General features: G+C 51.4%; 1 protein-coding gene across 1 annotated transcript in view; it reads left to right on the top strand.

The window, feature by feature from the left end:
* Window positions 1-10976: 10976 nt before the first annotated feature.
* Window positions 10977-14365, top strand: part of LOC119094462 (uncharacterized) — a 4423-nt gene continuing 1034 nt past the window's right edge. Inside the window, exons 1-3 of the mRNA XM_037217518.1 lie at window positions 10977-11009; window positions 12203-12370; window positions 14183-14363. Of these exons, the coding sequence (XP_037073413.1) occupies window positions 12243-12370; window positions 14183-14363 (309 nt within the window). The 5' untranslated portion in view covers window positions 10977-11009; window positions 12203-12242. The remainder of the gene's footprint in view (window positions 11010-12202; window positions 12371-14182; window positions 14364-14365) is intronic.

Raw genomic sequence — 14365 nt, 5'->3', positions numbered from 1 at the left:
TTGACCCGAAGGTCATAATCTAGGAACCTGAAACTTTGACCTGAGTGAGTTGACGTACAGGTCAATACACCCTGTAAATTTGATGTTTCTAGCTTTCTTAGTTCCTGAAATGTCAAAGGGGGTTGGTCAAATTGACCCCCACCCGAGCGAAGGGTATCAGGGCGGCCACCCGGGCGCGCGTTCACACGCGCTCGAGCGGGGGTCAAATTGGCTCCCGGTTTTTCCGGAATGGTTTCCGAACGGCGTGGCGTGGCGTCACAAAATTTTGCATAGCTTTAGACCATTGAATAGCCAATCGTCTAGCATACAAAATTAGATGTACCTTGTCAGGTCGCTGATCTATGACAGGTCAAAATGAGGCCACGGTTTCAGCAAAGGTAATTTTCAGGGAATCTTTCAATCTGATCCAATAACGGAATTTGGGTGAAACTATACATCTCTGCGATGCTTTCTCAGGCACCACAACAATTGAAGGAGCAACTTATATTGACCTAGGGTCAGGTATGATGGTCAGACCAAGGTCAAAACCAACCTGCTCTTTTACTCTAGGGATTGCTGTATGGCGTGTTTTCTGGTGCTCATTTCGAATTTATTGATGACAGAGACCACATTACACAACCTTCATGGACTTCTTAAATGTCAGAATAGGTAACTGAGCTAAAATGACCCCGGTCAACGTTTTGTTCGTAATCTTTGTCACTTAATCAAATGCAAAACTCAAGGTGGTCTGGTGTGATGTTGGCCACCATGATTTGAAAAACGTTGACATGGTGCGACTGACATTGACTGAGCAGGTGAACTTTTGCTTAGCACAGGGAATTCGGTCTTGTTCGACCTTATTTAAACCGAAGGTTGTCACTAGGAACCTCAAAACTTGACTAATTGAGTTCACATACAGGCCGACACATGCTGTGAATTTAGTGTCCCTAGCCCTCTTAGTTCCTGAGATCTCAGGGGGGTTCAAACTGGCCCCCAACCGAGCGAAGGATACCCAACCGGCCACCCAGGCGCGTGCCAACTTTGATGTAAAAAGACTACCTCAATGACATAATCTTTTGAATGTAATTTGCGTAGTGTTGTCATCCAGATAGCACGTAACATTATACACACGAGCTAATGAATTTAACCACTGTTATCTACCGGGAGTAGTCAGTGCATGCGCAGCTAATGCCATCAGCGCGTTATGCTAAGTTGCTCGTTTGATTGACGGGCGCACGCGGCGCGCGGCGCGCTGGCCGCACCAGTGCACACACACGCACGCGCTGACGTCACTGGGACCGGCGGCGTCCCGCCCCCACCCCCCCCCCCCTCAGCCGCCGGCAAGGCGACGCCCCGGCCGGCCACCCTTCTGCGGGCGACGGCGGGCTGAACACGCGCTCAGAGGGGTCGGCCGCGCGCCCCTGTCCTCGGTGCGACCCCCCGGCTAATTTGGGTATACATACGCGGCCTTCCCCCGTGACGGATATGTGGCAGCCGACCGAGCGGTGCGGCTGGGTGGGACAAGCCGTGGCGTGAGGTGCATCGAAACCCAAGGGCTAATGCTGTTCGTGCTTTGATTAATTATAACGAGATAATGCGATCAATGTGCATTGGGGTGGATTGCAGTAAAGCAAGGTGTGCTAATTTCGAGATGAGAGTTCGCTGCAGCGCTGTGTTGCAGGGGTGCAAAGCAATAGCTGGATTATTTATAATGTTATAAAGACGTAAAACACATTTGGGAGCCTGCATTTGATAAGAATGGCAATGCAAGCTTGGGATACTTTGCCGAATGTTTTGTAAAACTCATTAGAAGTGACCTCATTGCCGACCCCAAGATTTGCCTTTCAGTTTTTTATCAAGGTGATTGATGACCTTGTTTTCCATATTTCTGGAGAACCTTTTTTGCTTGATACCCTGCGGGTGGCGTCAATTCCTGGTGCTCACCAAGGACTGTCCCATGTCAACATCCGAGCCTGGGAGTAGAATGTGTTGCCACCGGCAACTTTGCCAGCAAAGCTTATGTCATCATCACAAGGAGGCAGTAATGATGGATGTCGATTCCCGCAGAAACTGCAACAAAGGCCATTCGTTTCCCATTAGCTCGTGTGGTCATTTACTCTGCAACTAGGCTCATTTGTCAGAGCTTTGAGTGATGACCACACGCTGGGCCGAACTGCCTAGTTTTTGCCAGCTTCCGTATGTTCCAGAGTAAGTATAAATCGCCTCTTTTTACCCGACAGCGCTCACAATTAACTCTTTCACGGAAAATGGAGCGGCCCCAGGGAAAACACGTTGGACGTGCGGCTCGCTGTCCGCCAGATACACAGGCCCCTACGGCGCGCGGCGGTGGTCCGCTCATTCCCAGCCGGCCCCGCAGAGAGCGGCTATCGATAGGCTGGTGTCCTTGGACGAAATTGGCGCAGACGGATAACAGGTTTTTCGCCACTTCGGAGGGTTTTCGTGCTGCGTCTTCAATGATGCGAAAATGTGTATTGCATCTAACGAAGGTAGCGAGTTTCCTGCCAGACTCCTTGTTAGTTAGTTAAGCTTCTTAGAGGTAGCGGAGCATGCCGAACATGTTGTGACACATGGAAGTAGGCTTATAATCGAGCACGCTGATACGATGCGATTTTCCAAGGTAAACCACCGGGTTAGGTTTGCAAAAGCCGTAGTTTAGACATGCAAGTATATTTTTGCATATACATACATGTACATATATATGTGTATATATATATATATATATATATATATATGTTTATTAAAATGCGCGCCTAAATGCAAAAATATTCTGCACCACGAAGGATCCTTTCAATAATTTTCAAGGAAAGTTCATACGTTCAAGGTTCTTATACTGAAGTATCGACCACTACTTTCCCGGGGGGTGCTGGGTAAACGTCGTTATAGTGCGAAGATTGGTTCTATCTACAGTGCTCGATATTTCAAGCTGGGGTTATGATCATGAGTGACTCGAAATAAAAAGCGCAGAAGCAGTTTAAGGAACATCGTAACGAACTTTCGCGTTGTTATCAAAATAACTCGATGAATACAATCAACAAAAATTATGGTTGGCAAACGCGCACCATGGCCATCGATGAAGCTTTCAGCGCTTTAGAAGTACTCAACTGCCTAGGGTCTCTGATATTTAATTGGCACAGGTATCAGTTAGTTGATGTGTCTATCAGCATGTGTGAACGGAACTAACTGAACATCTCAGCAGTCCTAGTGCAATCAGTGAAGCAGTCGAAGGTGATAGGAGTCTTTCAATGTGGTGCCACTGCTGTAGTTGTCTGTCTTACTGTCGGGCACTAAAACCATAGGGTGGAAATAAGCTCACCGGCAGCGTTAGTGGTGCAGGACTTTTGCGGTGGATGGCGGGCCTTTTGCCTGATTCCCCAGGAACTGCGCCCACCAGCCCTTCCCCCCCCCCTCCGATATCTGCGCTCGCAAGTTGCAGGTGCCCCTTTGGCCTCTCTTGTGCCAAAGCCTCCGTGAAAGTGGAAAACAGCTTCCGCGGCCCGGAATATTCACCACGATCAGTGTCTCTTGCTCCAGGTTAGGCTTGTCCAATTGCATGAGGACAATTGTGGCAGTCACTATCCGTATTCCTTTATTGATTGCATGCATGCATGTGAGGAAGAGTGTAATTTTTGGTACCTTGAAGACCAGTGAAAAATCCGTAGAAAACATCCTGAAATGGCGTGACATTGCGTTTCATCTGTCATCTATACTCTTGCAACCAGCAAGCTGCTCCCTAGTACTTTACACCATCACTGGCAGTGCAAATGGAAGTTTGTAGAAGAGACTGCTTTTGCACGCATAAGCTTTATTGCATTCCTGGAAGTAGCTACTTTTAGCTTGTTTATAGTCTTAGTGCCCGACCTGTGTTTGGCAGGTAATCAGGGCTGGCGCAGTTGGGGGGGGGGGGGGGAGGTAGTAGTTGCAGAGTAATTGTAGAGGGGTAGTTGCCCCCTGCCTGCCGACAGGGGGAAGAGCATGACTTTGCTTACCCCCCCCAAAATGGAGGCCCTTTTTCAAAATAAAGGCATTGTAACTAGCCACAGAATACGAAAATTCAAATCAGAAGGTTCCCATAGCCGAGTAAGAGAGCAGTAAATGGATGTCAAGGCCCCATGTAGTGTAACAAAGCCCCTTTGCTGGCTCGGGAGGCCCCCATCATGAACTAGGAGGTCCTGTTCTCGGTTTGGAAAAACTCGTTATTCCGGAGCCCCGACTCCTGGAACAGGGGATCCTTTTCATACATCAGAGGCCGCGGTTCCGAATCAGGATGCCCTGTTTTGCGAGAGCGAGACCCCTTGGCCAGATTTGGACTCCCCTTTGCGAATCGGAAGCATTGTGTTATGGATTAGTGTCCCTTAGATGTGCCCCTCTTTGCATCAGGAAGGCTTGCTTTAGGTTTCAGAGACCCTTTGCTGGACAATTATAAGGCATCATCTTTTTTAATCGACGGGATTTATATTCTGGACATGATACATGCAACAGTTTAATGAAGGAGCGCACGCCCTCGAAACCTCTCCCCTTAAATACGACACTACTCAGGAGCCCTTCCCCCCCCCCCTGTATGGAGGTCCCATGCTGTCCAGGAAGCCCCTTGAAATCCTGCCCCCCCCCCCTCAAAACATCTCAAAATCCGTGGCGCCGGTGTTGCAGGTAAATACATGCAGAAGAAAATCCTCGCCAGCAAAAAGTTTTATCATCGACGGAGCATCGCTCCCTCGCGTGTATTCGTCACCAGGGCAGGATCCGCCCGCGGCGTTCTCGGCGCGGCGCTGTCGTCGGACGTGCCACACCTGTGCCGCTCCGCAGCAGCACGAGGAGCGACCCCATGCGCCGACAGGGCGTCCGCCAGCGCCCGATCCCAATCTCGGGGGGCAAAAACGTGCGCGTCGCCGGCGCAACAGTGCAGGTCGTGCACACTGTCGTGCGCCACCTGCGCCGCTCCCACATTAGTGACGGCGCCCTCCAAGGCTCGCCGTTTTTGCCGCCCTGAATCAGAGGGCGTGGACGGCGCGGCAAAATTGCCGCAGGCGGGGACGTGGCGTCACCGGCAGCGCTCGGCGCCGATTTATAGTCGGACGTGGAGACGAATGGAGCTTCCGACGCGTTGAGAAATTACAAATAATGCGAAAATGTCCACTTCGGATGGTGGCTTGAGTACATCGTTTCGGGTGCGTCAAGTTCGCACCCACCCGTTCCTGCAGTGGTTGCCTGACGGCAGGAAACTAGCCATGGAAGCAGGTACATGGCTACAGTCGCCGTGATGTGCCTCACTTATCATCGTAGGAAGACAAGCGTATGCTTTCTCTAAAGCGTACTCGTTGCCGGATATAAAACCTTAGCACGGAATGTTTTCTGTATGGGTTTAATGAGCGCACTAGTAATCAACCGTAGGTCGTTAGATCAGTTATTGACGCGTGTATGCAGAGCAAGGTCATGAGCATCGTGAGAAAATCAGATAAAAAGGACATAGATTAAATATAAAAATGTATTGGTCTGTGCAGCCATCAAAAGAACCCATATGAAGTGTCCTACCGTCTAAAACTAGTCTTTCTCGAACTCTCTATGCATCGACCTACAAATCTCACTTACGATGCTATCAGGCCACCCCATGGAAGTGCGACGTACTCGGTCTGTTTGATCGGGGGGGGGGGGGGGGCAGCACAAGGTGGTGTTGGGGATAAAAAAGAGCATTTCCAACGGAGGTCGCGCCTGAGAGACACGGAGCACTGAGCGCTGTTTTAGCAGCCGTGATCGGCGCGCCTTTGTTTCGTGCTTCTGTCGCTGGCGTGCGGCGGATACGGGCTGTCACTCAGAGCTGCCAAATCCAGGGCTGCCAACGTCAGAGACTGTCGCTGCAGGCAGCTGGCTCCCCGCCTGTCACGAACAACGAGCTGTACCGAGGTCGGTGCGCAGGTTGCAGCAAAGGCGAACGGCACGGCTCATTCCAATGGTAAAAGAAGCTTTATATGCCTTTGATTGCAGCACGCTCAGTAGCCCGCAATTTCTGATGATGCGACAACGCACGCAGCGTGACAACAACGGCGACAAAGAAATGCGCTTAGCATGATTCACTAGTGGCCGCCATGGTTAGCGAGGTGCATCACTGGCTTGGACTACTGGACACTTCTGGATTGGCTGGTCACTGGTTCATGGAGATGCGGAAAAGAAAGACAAGTTTTAAATGCATTTTTGAAAAAAGCTTAGTCTAGTCACGCCTAAATTGCCAACAGCTCAATAGGCAACACTATTACCAATACGCCAATCAACCATCCCGCCACTCGCCCAGGGCTCAGCGGGGCGAAATCGCCTCGGCGCTCGAGGGGCTCGGCATCACGTCCAAAAAACATTGCCCGTTTCCTCCCCAAGTCAATTCCCCCGGGCTCAAACCACCATCTGTCGCGTAAGACGATCCCAATTTGCCAGCTCTGTCGCGTGGCGTCATTTGTTTTGCCGTCCGGACTGTCCGGCCACATCTCATCTGACGGAAGATCGGAGCGGCTGTCCAGGGGGCGCCGCTCGGTCCGGTCTGGAGCCGTGTTTTGTGGCCTCTCCAGGGGAGCGATTCTCCCGGGCCCCGCGACGCACGCGAGTCGTCAGCAGCCCCTCTCCCCCTCTCCCCTTCCCTCGCGCGCGCAACCTTCGGTTTGGGTTATAGGTTCTGCCTGCCGGTTTGTACCGGTTTAAGCCAGCTGGCAGAACAAACTAAAGAACAAAAAAGGCAAAAGCTATTAAAAAATTCAAGTACTGCACAAACGTCGCATATACCATTGCAAACAAATAGAATTGAACGGAATAACAAAATGGCGATATAAGTCATGTGCTGGGCATTATAAGCAAATGAAGCTTTAGGGGTACCTTTTGCTCTTGCTTTTCCCACTAACATTAAGCCGATTTTGGGAATGCTACGATGGGAATCAGTACTAGATTATTAATTTTCACCCCACCAACCCTTCTTAGAGAGAGACAGAGGGAAGATGGATGCATACATAAAAAGTAACCACAAATATTGAATTCATCCTGTCATAGACAGAGGATGATTAGCTTTGTCGTAAACAGGATAATTATTCACATCGGCGGTAACCTTATCATGGATTAGATCCTATAAATATATTGTCCAAAAAACTAATAAGCTCAATAAAAGCTCAAAGCTGTATTACCATGAAGTGATAGGAATTAGTCCTATCTGGCTGCAATACTAACCTCGTGACCTGCGGGTCCGAGCTACATGTCATCGAACGCTGCTCTAGATGGCGCGTCTACTGTGCTGTTACTGGACTCGTGACCTGCGGGTCCGAGTTACCTGTCGTAGAACGCTGCTCTAGATGGCGCGTCTACTGTGCTGTTACTGGACTCGTGACCTGCGGGTCCGAGTTACCTGTCGTAGAACGCTGCTCTAGATGGCGCGTCTACTGTGCTGTTACTGGACTCGTGACCTGCGGGTCCGAGCTACATGTCATCGAACGCTGCTCTAGATGGCGCGTCTACTGTGCTGTTACTGGACTCGTGACCTGCGGGTCCGAGTTTACCTGTCATCGAACGCTGCTATGATGGCGCGTCTACTGTGCTGTTACTGGACTCGTGACCTGCGGGTCCGAGCTACATGTCATCGAACGCTGCTCTAGATGGCGCGTCTACTGTGCTGTTACTGGACTCGTGACCTGCGGGTCCGAGTTACCCGTCGTAGAACGCTGCTCTAGATGGCGCGCCTACTGTGCTGTTACTTGGACTCGTTGACCTGCGGGTCCGAGTTACCTGTCGTAGAACGCTACTCTAGATGGCGCGTCTACTGTGCTGTTACTGGACTCGTGACCTGCGGGTCCGAGTTACCTGTCGTAGAAACGCTGCTCTAGATGGCGCGTCTACTGTGCTGTTACTGGACTCGTGACCTGCGGGTCCGAGTTACCTGTGTCGTAGAACGCTGCTCTAGATGGCGCGTCTACTGTGCTGTTACTGGACTCGTGACCTGCGGGTCCGAGTTACCTGTCATCGAACGCTGCTCTAGATGGCGCGTCTACTGTGCTGTTACTGGACTCGTGACCTGCGGGTCCGAGTTACCTGTCGTAGAACGCTGCTGTAGATGGCGCGTCTACTGTGCTGTTACTGGACTCGTGACCTGCGGGTCCGAGTTACCTGTCGTAGAACGCTGCTGTAGATGGCGCGTCTACTGTGCTGTTACTGGACTCGTGACCTGCGGGTCCGAGTTACCTGTCGTAGAACGCTGCTCTAGATGGCGCGTCTACTGTGCTGTAACTGGAAGAAATGAAGTGTCGCTGAGCTTAGTGTGATTGAAATTTGTTGAAAACTGGCGGTTGCATGCCTTCTTCAAGGCTGCAATTCGAGGCATGTGCCCCGGCAACTGTCTGCAAAGCCGCCTAGAGAAGTGAAAAATGCGGACCGCACAGACCACGCACGAAACGGTAGCTTTCTTACCAAACGGTTTGCAACATGCATATGTACTGCGTCATAAATGTCTTCCGAACGTACCATACTAATGTGGCCAGTCAAACCCATCTTAAGCTTCAGCTTGAAACACTGCATGATGATGCATGACGTAGGGCATGTCAGCACAGCTCTGGCATACCCGATTTTATGCGTTGCTCGGGTTTATTTTGAAGGGCATTTAAAGAGAAGACTAACGTCCGTTAGCTCCGATCTCGTGGTCATAATAATTTGGAAATCCGATCAATGGCCGCGCGCGTGTTCAATGTACATGCGTGGGTGTGTTTGTGGGTGATCTTGCTCCTCTGCCAACAAGTCTGCCTCTATATTGTTGACACGAAAACGTGGAAGGTCAGTGTGCATAGGGATGGTCTCACAGTGAAGTCCATTCTGAAAAAATGGAAGATTTAGGCTTCTGACTTTCATTCTGCTCCGTTCCCAAACCCATGGCTGGCCATCAGACGTCTTTGGGACGCATCAGCTGCCGAGTTGCATATCGGTGGCGGGATCTGTAACTGGCAACTGCACAGTTGCCATGGCAACGACATCGCTAAGGTTCACACTTCTGCCAGGCGACTCTGATGTATCTGTTATCCGCTGCTCCTCCAGGCGCGAAACACCAAGCTCACGGCCAGAGTTTTCCTCAGGATTGATGGAAGATTTTCTCCGAAATCCTGCGAGTCTGGGCCAGGTTCCTGTGAAATCGTCCGGTATCCAACTCAAAGCTCTCAACTAAGGGGAGGGGTCATGTCGCCGCGGCTCTTCTCTTTGACTACGTCCTGCGGATGGCCCAATGCTCCTCTGCTGCGCCGCAAGAGGGATGCCACCATTACGGTTCCACACGGCTGATGCGAGTCGAGCGGAACTCCAAACATGGCACCCGGTCCGGCCATCCATAACACCAGCACGCCTTCCCAATTGGCGCGGACGCCACCGCACCTACGGGTCGCATTACATCAATTACCCCGAAACACGAGCCGCGCCGCAATTGGCAAACAATTGAAATAAGTAAAAACTGAGCCCCGCCTTCAGCCCCGTCCGAAACGCGGGGAGTAACCCGAACCCGTGTATCGGCGGTAATCACACACCACGCGCTACCGAGTCATTCACGAGCGCCGACAACTGCCGGTAATTGTATGCTAAATTGCGCCCGCTCTGTTCTGTTGCCGGGCCAATGCGTGGCGAACGCGTCCCGCCGTCGAGCGGACAGCTGCGCAGACCGATGCGTGACCGACCGACGGAGCCTGGCTGGGCCAAATTACGGCCCGGTGTGCATCTGTGGCCGTTATTTACGCGCCGTACATGGTGCCAGGGGAACCTGAAGTCGGCATGACACGTTCAAAAACACCTTTGCCGTCGGTACATTCACTTTCCTTGCAACGCAACGGTAGCTCAGTCTACAGACTTGGTGCTGGCGGCATGCTATGAATGTTCCGCGTGCGTGCGAGGAAGTAAAGACACAGGTCATCAACATGGCTTCGACAATTATCCTGACATCTTTCTATGATACTCCTAAGCATTCATACAACAGTAATCGGCGGATAAATAAAAAAAGCACTAAAAAATTCAGCATACTCTAGATGATTGAAGCATACTTTCACATCAGTAAGTTAAAAATATACCCATTAACAAAATTCATCGTCTTACACCACTCGAAACATTGTCACACATCGATGCCAAGAACTTAACGCTATAAAATGTTGTTTGGAGATGATTATGACCTTTCTGCACTGAGGATTTCTTACAAGTGCTCAAGCCGCTCTGAAATAGGATCGTCTCTCCATGTAGAAAGCGTAGAGAAGGGAAGAAAAGAGTTTCTCTGTGGAGAACGCTTGACTCAACCGTAGCAACCAACTCGAGTTTGACTTCGCTGCGAAAAAGCATAGATTTCCTACCTCCCTTTTGTGCCCACTCCTTCACGGGCACGATTGAGTAACTTACAGTTATGTTGCATATGTTGCATATAGTTGGCATATGTTGTATATAAGTTGGCATATGAATCAATTAGATTATGCTTGCACCATACCAACTTATACCAACTTATAGATCCACAATGGCGCTAAGCAGTCCAGCTCTTGAGATTCCAGGAGATCTCACACCTCGAGATTCAAAGGGTGGATCTGCTTCCGTCCAGCGTTCAATGATGTCTCTCTCCGCGCGGCCCCCGAGGAGGCCTCCCTCTCACGACGGCACGTGTAACGCACCCCGGCCCCGCGTCCGGCACAGCCGCTCGGTCCGCTCTGCATGGACACCGCTCTGCACTGCGTCTGCTGCGCAGAGCAGCATCCGCGGCTGCCCCGCGGCACCTTCGGCGGAGTTCAATGGCCACATCTCGTGGCGCGGCAGGACTGGACGCCGCGTTGCAGCACGCGCGCTGAGTGGGGAAGGTGACGGCGGCGAGGCCGCGCGGCTGGGATCGGTCCTGGCGACGACGCGGACGGTGAGGTGAGAGACAACACGGACTGTCGACTGGCCTGCAGTGAGTTTGTAAAGTGAGAGGATGTGTGGACTGTCGGCTTGTCTGCGGTGAGTGCGTGAGGTGGGAAAGAGCACGGGTGGTCGGCTTATCTCCGGTGAGTGTGTGAGTTGACTAAGAGTACGGACTGTCTGTAACAGGGAGAGGGGGAGGAAAAATGAGAGCGGGAGAGAGAGAAAAGAGAGAGAGAGAGAGAGAGAGAGAGAGAGAGAGAGAGAGAGAGAGAGAGAGAGAGGGAGAGAGAGAGAGGGAGAAAGAGAGAGAAGGAGTGAGAGCAATATGTTCACTGTAGACCAGCCGACAATCGTGCTCTCTCTCTCTCTCTCTCTTATCTCCTCTCTCTCTCTCTCTCTCTCTCTCTCTCTCTCTCTCTCTCTCTCTCTCATCTTCTCTCTTCTCTCTCTCTATCTCTCTCTCTCTCTCTCTCTCTCTCTCTCTCTCTCTCTCTCTCTCTCTCTCTCTCTCTCTCTCTCTCCTCTCTCTCTCTCTCTCTCTCTCTCTCTCTCTCTCTCTCTCTTCTCTCTCTCTCTCTCTCTCTCTATCTCTCTCTCTCTCTCTCTCTCTCTCTCTCTCTCTCTCTCTTCTCTCTCTCTCTCTCTCTCTCTCTCTCTCTCTCTCTCTCTACTCTCTCTCTCTCTCTTCTCTCTCTCTCTCTCTCGCTCTCTCTCTCTCTCTCTCTCTCTCTCTCTCTCTTCTCTCTTCTCTCTATCTCTCTCTCTCTCTCTCTCTATCTCTCTCTCTCTCTCTCTCTCTCTCTCTCTCTCTCTCTCTCTCTCTCTCCTCTTCTCTCTCTCTCTCTCTCTCTCTCTCTCTCTCTCCTCTCTCTCTCTCTCTCTCTCTCTCTCTCTCTCTCTCTCTCTCTCTCTCTCTCTCTCTCTCTCTCTCTCCTCTCTCTCTCTCTCTCTCTCTCTCTCTCTCTCTCTCTCTCTCTCTCTCTCTCTCTCTCTCTCTATCGATATATATATATATATATATATATATATTATATATATATATATACATACACATATGTATACAGTCGTAGTACCATTACTGCACTTGTATGACCTCATCCTGCTTAGTACCAGCTGTAATCCCATTCATACCTACACATATTCGCTTGTGCGCAAAATGACCACAGTAGTCGACGCGCCCTAAAACTCCAATCGACAACAACATATTCTCTTGTGGCGGTGCGCGTGTGTTCGTTTTGCTATTTACTTTTGCGGCAATGGCCTATTACACAGCTGTTCAGCGTGCACGGGGCACTGCGGCTCTACGTGACGTTAATTATTCCCTGCTTTTCCGCAGCCTCCGCAAGAAAGTGCGGACGTCCCTCGATGAATTAGCGATGCTTCAAATCCTCCGCCCGCTGAGCATGAAAATTCGAAAGCGCCGCACGTTGAAAGGAATAATTTTGGTGGGAGCATCAAGCCTGCTGGTTTTAGTGTGGCTCGGACCATCCAAGCAAGATGAGAGGTAAGAGGCTCGTGAAGTTTGACACCCTGCAATGTTGTGAAAATATCGATTCCAAGGCGCCGCGGACAGTAACCAGAACAAACCCTAACCAGGCTACAACTGTCTCTATGCTTCAATGACCACTATGCTAAGCACTTACACAATATGTGTCACTCGGTACATGCGTTTATGTGTTAAGTGGATGACAGGGGTGAAGTGCCCATCAGTTTGGGGCTTCCGCCCTCCCCAACTTTAACGACACAGTGGGCACAAATCCAGGGAAAACCTGGTTTGGGCTTATTCTGGGGGAAGGGTTCACCATTTTTACCGTTCGCCCCACAACTCATTTCACAAAACTACCCCTAGCGAACCGTGTATCAGCAGATGACGCCTGAAAAGCATGTCCACTGCGCAGAGCAGCTTTCATGTGCATCATAGTTCCCTGGTGACAATAGTTGAGTAGAGTTTCCGTCTCTAGCTTACGTCGCAAAACGCAGACAAATGACCTACGCTCTGTCTACTGGAGTCGCAGTTGCGTGAGTTAGAGACTGCCCCCCCCCCCCCACCCCCACCCACCCCACCCAGGCGTCCACCGAGGCGCCGTGAAGAAGACCTCACACCGGAGTCTCTCAGTGCCGACTCTGGGCACCCAGCGGGCCCTGCTGAAGCCCTGTCATGTCGTGGTCAGCTGTCAGCCCGCATCGGTCGTGACTGCGCCATGGACTGACTGACTCAGAAATCCGAAGGAATCGATGTTGCTTTTTGGCATGGCATTCCATATGAAATTTTTATTCCATTGCATATAATTCTGGAATTACAGCTTTCCCCGTTCGTGCGCGCCACGCACCTGGTTGGCAGCTCGCGTGGAATTCAGACTGCTCTGTGCCCCATTGGGACCCCTGTCGGCGTACGCCCAAGCTGAGTTTCTGTCTGGGGGTTCAGTTGACTATCTGTGCTCCATTGGGACTCGTGTCGGCGTAGGCCCAAGCTGATTTTCTGTCTGGGGGCCTCAGTTGACTACTCTGTGCTCCATTGGGACCCTGTCGGCGTACGCCCAAGCTGAGTTTCTGCCTGGGTGTTCAGTTGACTACTCTGTGCTCCATTGGGACCCGTGTCAGCGTAGGCCCAAGCTGAGTTTCTGTCTGTGTCAAGTTTGTGTTCAAGCAAGGTCTAAAGTACCTCGCATGCTCCCCAGAGGTGTCTATTCTTGTGAGAACTATGCTCCCGCTATGATTGTTACCCCCTCTTCGTGTTGTTTTGGCCCTACAATATTTCTTGCTGGAATGTTACAAAAGGCAAGAAGATGGTAAAAATCATGCCTAGCTTATTTTCTCATCGTGTGCCTTTGATCGGTATTATCGTTGCTATGCTGCCAGACATAACAATTTGATAAACGCTGCAAAAATAAAGAATACACATTTCTGTTCGTCAAAAATGTGAGCCAAGGCCAATGCGAAACACACATTTTGGGGGCAGTTAGGTTGTCGGTCACCCGGCTCGGCCACCCAGTCATTACGATATGCTTTCTGTGCTCTTGTTGGGGTTCACTCGACCTGACTGCGTTTCAGCGAACACCCACCACTGAGGAGCGGGTATGACTTGAGTGTGTTCCGGCGAAGACCAACCTAATACCTGTACTCTGCGTTCCAGTTAGGAGCGGGCGTGACTTGAGGATGCTCGGGTGAAGATCCGCCGAGCATGCTGTGCTCTGTGTTCCAGTGCGGAGTGCGCGTGGCGTGACTGCCCCGTGCTCCGGTGACCACATGACTGACTAACGACTGCGCTCCGTGTTGGCGAGTCCCGCTAACCACGACCGCGCCCTGTGCTCGGTAGTGAGGAGGAGCGGCGGCCGGGCGGCAGGCCGGACCTGCTACTGGCCGCCGAGCGGCGTCTCTCGCAGCTGCAGCTCAGCTCGGAGGAGGTGTTCCGCGCCCTGCACGGCTCGCTCAGCGCCGTCACGCTGCGCCACGGCTGCAGCTCCGTGGCGCGCGTGGGCGGCCTCTGCACGTGCCAGGT

The sequence above is a fragment of the Pollicipes pollicipes genome, unplaced genomic scaffold (genome assembly GCF_011947565.3).
Source record: "Pollicipes pollicipes isolate AB1234 unplaced genomic scaffold, Ppol_2.1 Scaffold_4002;HRSCAF=4701_pilon_pilon_pilon, whole genome shotgun sequence".
NCBI classification, from domain to species: Eukaryota; Metazoa; Arthropoda; class Thecostraca; order Pollicipedomorpha; family Pollicipedidae; genus Pollicipes; species Pollicipes pollicipes.
The sequence above is the reverse complement of the archived record's forward strand: the minus strand, read 5'-3'. Positions and strand labels throughout refer to the sequence as shown.